This window comes from Tupaia chinensis, unplaced genomic scaffold (genome assembly GCF_000334495.1).
Source record: "Tupaia chinensis unplaced genomic scaffold, TupChi_1.0 Scaffold143651_1, whole genome shotgun sequence".
Classification (NCBI taxonomy): Eukaryota; Metazoa; Chordata; class Mammalia; order Scandentia; family Tupaiidae; genus Tupaia; species Tupaia belangeri.
In genome coordinates, this window is record NW_006203500.1 from 1,628,491 (window position 1) to 1,635,106 (window position 6,616).

General features: G+C 60.6%; 1 protein-coding gene across 1 annotated transcript in view; it reads left to right on the forward strand.

The window, feature by feature from the left end:
- CELSR1 (cadherin EGF LAG seven-pass G-type receptor 1) overlaps nt 1-6,616 on the forward strand; it is a gene marked incomplete at its 5' end in the record, with an annotated part of 155,990 nt that overhangs the window by 46,447 nt on the left and 102,927 nt on the right. The window contains 3 exon segments of the mRNA XM_006164654.3: nt 5,872-6,171; nt 6,174-6,262; nt 6,432-6,616. Coding sequence (XP_006164716.1) covers nt 5,872-6,171; nt 6,174-6,262; nt 6,432-6,616 — 574 coding nt within the window.

The window sequence follows — 6,616 nt, forward strand, 5'->3', positions numbered from 1 at the left end:
ACTGGGGTCCTGGGCAGGCCTAGCAGGAAACGCCACCCGTCTCCATGATGCCTAGGGCCCAGGCCTGGCTGCCCCGCTGAGGGGGCCTGGACGGGGAGGAGAGAACGGGGTGGGGTGTGGGACTTGAAGTCATTTTGACTGAAGGAAGAGTGGGCTGGAACCGTTCTCGCTGGGTGGGGCTCCCCTCACTGAGGGCCATGCCTCCCCCATGGACAGGGCGGGAGAAGCCATGTCCATCTGTCCCCAGGCCCCAAAGCTCATGTCACCTCGTGATGGGACGTGAACCCAGACCTGGGAGACCCAGGTTCTAAACTCAGTCTTTGTTACCCAGAGAGGACGAAAGCAGATGCCCCCCGGTCGCAGGATCAAAACATCGCACCTGTTGTCTGGTCTCTATCTGGCCTCAGAAAAAAAAGAAAAGAGAAATCCCACAGAGAGAGAAATGCAGAAAACCACTTCAAAGTGGCCTGGCTTTGAATGGGAGCCCTGGCGCCTCTGAGCAGGGCCAGCTGCCTGCGGGGCGGGGCGGTGGTCGGGAAGCACTCTGTCTCAAACTGGCTGGACAGCGACGGTGTCTGTGATGTGACCACAGCCGGCTGGGGCTGGCACCGCACTGGGCATCTTGGCTGGTGGCTGTCAGAGCAGGAGTCCCCGAACTGAGACTGTGGCCAGGTGACTGGACACGTGACGGTGCGGACGGCAGCCGACCCTAATGTGGAGTCGGGCGCACCTAATAAATGACCAGTGTCCTTGTGGGAAGAGCCAACAGGTGCAGAGAGGGCAGGTAGCCGTGTGAGGGCGGAGGTCACAGTGACGGTCACAGCCTAGGGGTGCCAGCAGGACAGGCTGGAACAGACGCTCCCGGAGCCCTGAGAGGAGCCACCCCAGCTGGCACCGCAGCCAGGCCTTCCAGCCTGCAGACCCGAGAGCTGGTGTTCGCGGCAGGAGCCTCGTAGTGCGTGTGGTCCTGGCCGTGGGAGGCTGCCCACCCTCCTGCCCTGCCCTCCCAGTCCTGCTGCTTTTTGGCTTTTGTGCCTGGGAGGCCTTTCCCGTTCACAGGGAGTGTGTGACAGGCCCTACCCCTCCCAGGAGCCCACTCCTGCCTGCTGTCCGGGGCCCTCCAGTGGTGGGCGCTGTGGTGCTCTGGCCACGTACCCTCCTCCCGTGGTGCTGAGCGGGAGTCTCAGCCTTGCAGCTCTGTCCCTGCCCCCAGCTCCTTGGAGGCCATGTGGACCTCTACCCCTCTCTCCTCTCCTGTCTACCCCACAGGATGGGCCCGCATGGGGTGCTCCGTTGTGGGTGACCATTATCCCCGTGCCAGAGTCTTTTAGCAAATGAGAGGTTCAGACGAGCCCCTGTCTATGTAGACCTGGAAGCTGTTCCCTTTGTCATGGCTGGGGTGTGCAAGGGCACCTGCCAGCCAGCGTGGTGCAGCCTCGGGCTCCTCCGCCCGTCTCCGTCCCATTGTCTGGGACTGCGCAGTGACTCACCTTCCCAGGGAGAGCAGCTGGCATTGCACTGGGCCCATTCCAGGGTGTGCAAAGCCGGCATGGAGCTGTGGGTCCAGCTCTGCTCCAGCGTGGAGGAAACGCCTGCAGTGCAGCTGCAGGGAGCTCTACAGGGTGACTGGGCCTGTGAACTGTAAGTGTCTTGTGCTGTCATGCAGACAAACGCAGTGATAGCGGAGTACTGGGTACAAAGCGAGAGTCACCTAAATGCCAGCAACCTACCACTCTAGGCCAGGCAGCCCCAAAGCCACCTCAGTCCTCAGGGCACATGAGAAAGACCGTCCCAGCCCAGGGGGGCTGATGACCACGTGTCTCGTGGGATCGTGGGTAGAGGAGTCCTGGGATAGAAGAGTGGGGTGAAAACCGCAGAAAGGAGGCTGTTACATGTGCCGACGCAGCCGGTTACCGGTACGGCACCCCAACAAGCATGTTCGCAGCCAGGTGTGCTCTCCAGGGAGCCTCGATTTTCTGGGCAGTATTTTCTGTAACTCCAAAGCTGTTCGAAAAAAAAAAAAGTTTATTTAAGGGAACCAGCAGTTAGCGGAATGGCTATGTCGCTGGACTCCCACGTAGTCGACCGCGGTTCGCATCCCGGACCCGGTGGCTTAAAACTCACGCCGGACATGTGTGCGTGCGTGCCCAAGATCCCGAGAGGAGAATGGAGGAGAAGGGATTGTGGCGTGACCATCCCCTCTGGGGGGTGATTTCTCACTTTCTGTCTCTATGTCTCTCTCTGTCTGTCTGGCAAGCGCACGTGCCCTATAGCGAAAACCTCTCAAAAAAAAAAAAAAAAGTTTATTTAAAAACAAAAGCAGGGCCAGCAAGTGGCATGGAGATTAAGATTCCCACATGGCTGACTCTGTAATTCGAGTTTAAACCTAGACATACCTTGAAAATCACACCAGGCATGTGTGCATGCGTGCCCAGAATCCCGAGAAGAGAATGGACTGTGGCATGGCCATCCCCCTGGGGGGTGGTCAGTCCCTTTCTCTCTCTGTCTCTGGCGAGCATAGGCACCCTAGAACAAAACTATACGAACATCTGTGTTAGAAGCGTATGTGCATCAGCGGCTTAGAGCTGCCGGCGACGTGGAGGTGCTAGGTACTGGCTCTCTGGACCTGAGTGTAGACGTGTTTGTTTTTTTTTTCCAGAGAGGTTTTCACTATAGGGCGCGTGCGCTCGCCAGACAGACAGAGAGAGACATAGAGACAGAAAGTGAGAAATCACCCCCCAGGGGGGATGGTCACGCCGCAATCCCTTCTCCTCCATTCTCCTCTCGGGATCCTGGGCATGTACGCACACGCACCCGGCGTGAGTTTTAAGCCACTGGGTCCGGGATGCGAACCGCGGTCGACTACGTGGGAGTCCAGCAACATAGCTGTTATGCTAACTGCTGGTTCCCCGTAGACGTGTGTTTTTAAGTGAGAGTAATTTACGTTTGTCCAGGTCTGTCCCTGACAACAGAGCAGGGCTGTGCTACCACATGGTGAGACGTTGGGGGACCCCGGGGCAGCCTGTGCGTACTCCCATGACCCTTTCTAGGTAGCACCTAGGTTTCGTCCCCAGAGGCTCGTTCTGCCGCGGACGGTTGAGAACCTGAGCCCGACTGCTGTGGTGAAGGCCGGGCATCCCCTGCCAGACTGGGTGCCCAGGCCACGCTTGCACGGAAGGAAGCGGGAGGGCGGGCAGAGGTGTGCGGCTGCGGTGTCCATCTTGTTCGCGCCGCTCGGAGTTGACGCTGCTTTCTGTTTGTCGTGTCCTCGGAATGTCCCTGCATGAAGGCCAACGAATCCACGGTGGTTTAAAGTAAAAGAGTGTTTGTATCAGGGGTCAGGAAAGAAACACCATTCCACGGGCGTTGGCCCTGTAGCGGGGGAAGGTGTGCATGTGTGTGTGTGTGTGGGGGGGGAAGGTGTGCATGTGTGTGTGTGTATATATGTTGGAGGGGAAGATGCGTGTGTGTTGGAGAAGAAGGTCTGTGTACGTGTGTGTGTCAGGGGAAGGTGTGCGTGTGTGTCGGGGGAAGGTGTGCATGTGTAACGGGGGAAGGTGTGCGTGTGTGTGTTGGAGAAGAAGGTGTGTGTACGTGTGTGTGTTGAAGGGAAGGTGTGCATGTGTGTGTTGGGGGAATGTGTGCATGCGTGTGGGGGAAGGTGTGCATGCGTGTGGGGGAAGGTGTGCGTGTGTAACGGGGGAAGGTGTGCGTGGGGGGGAAGGTGTGTGTGTATGTTGGGGGAAGGCGTGTGTGTGTTGGGGGAAGGTGTGTGTGGGTTGGGGGGAGGTATGCATGTGTAAAGGGGCAGGAGGGAAGGTGTGTGTGTATGTTGGGGGAAGGCGTGTGTGTGTTGGGGGAAGGCGTGTGTGTGTTGGGGGAAGGTATGCATGTGTAACGGGGAGCGTGTGTGTGTGTAACGGGGGAAGGTGTGTGTGGGTTGGGGAAGGTGTGTGTGTGTTGGGGAAGGTGTGTGGCCCTTGGGACTCCCCACCCCTGCCCCTCCCACTCCTGTCCAGCAAGTGCTCTTCAGAGCCCTGGCCCTTTGCTAGTGGGACTAGGGGCAGGAATAAGACCTCCAGGCTCCAGGCTCGGTGGGAGTAGGAGCCCAGGAGTTGTGGAATTGCATCTGGGAGCAGAATTGTCCCAGGGAGGGGTGCAGGGGGGTGCCCTGCTGTGACTGGATGGCCAGGGACAGCCCCAGCTCTCCAGGAGAGCACGGTCCAGGTAGGGAGCAAGATGCACAAGGGCCTTAGGGCGGGACAGAGGTCAGGGTGATGCCAATGATCAGGTGGTTTCTGACTAGGACAGGCGAGGGGTTTGGAGTTCATTTGGCACCCCGGCATGACATTCCAGGGGGACGCAGCAGCTCCGGAGGTGGGGACAGTGAACGGCCTGACTAGCAGGCCCATGGACGTCTTGTGTGGCCAAATGCAGCCTCTGAGTTGGAGTCAGGCTATTTTTCTTTTAATGTAATGTGTTTTTTAATTTGCCTAAGGGCGTGTGTGCTCACCAGAGAGAGACAAGGGAAAGGGAGAGAGGGAAAGTGAGAAAGCAAGCCACCAGGTCCGGGACTCAAACCGTGGTCAGCCATGTGGGAGTCCAGCGCCCTTAACCACTGTGCCACCTGCTGGCCCCGGGGAGTCATTGCTTTACGGCCTTGGGGCTGAGTGGTCACCTGAGAGGCAGCAGAGACGGGGAGGACGGGCAGCAGGGATGAGCCCTTGGCATGAGGACAGCGAGGCCAGAAGTTAGAAGGGCAGGTGAGGTGGGGGTCCTGGGATCTGGAGCAGCTCGGTTTGAGGGTCCGACATGGTTGAGCAGTTGAGCGAGGGAAAGCAGAGTGGACTCGGGCCTTGTCCAGCAGGTGGTAGTTGGTGACCTTGGCCAGTGTTCCAGGGGAGTGGTGGGGCCGCGGGGCTGCGGGGCTGGAGGCTGGACCAGTTCAGGAGAAGCAGAAGGCGAGGAAGTGGCAGCAGTGTGAACGACAGCCAGCGGAGGTTTGGCCAGGCAGGAGGGCTGGGCTAGGCTTGGCGCCCGAGTTGCGGGTGAGTCGTGTGACTAGGAGTCATCGGCTGACAGGGCGAGGGGGCAAAGAGAGAGCTCAGCTGGGCAGCTCTAGGGAGGGCCCCACTGCTGAGGGCACAGAGCAGGCAGGAGAGGTCTTGGAACTCAGATGGCCACGCCCACCGGGTGAGACTTGCACGGACACAGCGCCACGCAGGGTGGGGAAGACCCACGGAACTCCAGGGGCCACAGAGTCCGAGCCTTGCCCAGAGGGGCGAACCCTGCAGGTTTTCTCAGTGCCCTGCATCGTATCCGAGTCCATCCCTGAGGTGGGTGAGGACCCGTGGGCAGGGGCTGCCGCCCTGCCCTCCACCTAGGAGCCACCGGGGTGGCCTGCAGCTAGTCCCTGTGCATCTCTGATTCTGACAGGCTGACAGCATGCCGGCCCTGTCCCCAGGGTGGACGCCTTCTGGCCAGCATCCTTGGGGCTTGGTCCCGTGACGCGGCAGCCTGCTGGCTTGGGGGCAGCTTGTCCCCAGGTGTCCGCTGAAGCAGTGTCTGCTGAGCACCCTCTGTGCTGGGTGTGTGAAGACAAGGAGGACACAGCGGGGAGGAACCATCGACAACCCAGCCGGGGGCTTTCCCCGGGCACGTGGGGGTTTGAGCCGGGCTGGGGAGACCTGGAAGGGGTGGTGGAGGCTGGTGTGGGTGTCAGCGGGGACAGAGGGCCACAGCTGGCGAGCGGGGGCCCGGGCGGAGGTCTTGCGGGGTGCCTGGGCTCGCCCCTCCTTTGCAAGTGTGTTGGAAGCTGCTCCTGGTCGGGGAGGGCGGACATGAGTGACAGGCCTGTCCTGTGTTCCACAGATGGCATCCACAGCGTCACGGCCCTCTGCACCCTGCGCGTCACCATCATCACAGACGACATGCTGACCAACAGCATTACCGTCCGCCTGGAAAACATGTCCCAGGAGAAGTTCCTGTCCCCGCTGCTGTCCCTCTTCGTGGAGGGGGTGGCCACGGTGCTGTCCACCACCAAGGACGACGTCTTCGTCTTCAACATCCAGAACGACACAGACGTCAGCGCCAACATCCTGAACGTGACCTTCTCGGCGCTGCTGCCCGGCGGCGTCCGCGGCCGCTTCTTCCCGTCGGAGGAGCTGCAGGAGCACAACGCTCGCTGCTCACCCGCGTGTCCGCGCAGCGCGTGCTGCCCTTTGACGACAACATCTGCCTGCGCGAGCCCTGCGAGAACTACATGAAGTGCGTGTCCGTGCTGCGCTTCGACAGCTCGGCGCCCTTCATCAGCTCCACCACCGTGCTCTTCCGGCCCATCCACCCCATCAACGGGCTGCGCTGCCGCTGCCCGCCCGGCTTCACCGGCGACTACTGCGAGACCGAGATCGCGCGAGCCCTGCGAGAACTACATGAAGTGCGTGTCCGTGCTGCGCTTCGACAGCTCGGCGCCCTTCATCAGCTCCACCACCGTGCTCTTCCGGCCCATCCACCCCATCAACGGGCTGCGCTGCCGCTGCCCGCCCGGCTTCACCGGCGACTACTGCGAGACCGAGATCGAACTCTGCTACTCCAGACCCTGCCGCCCCAACGGCCG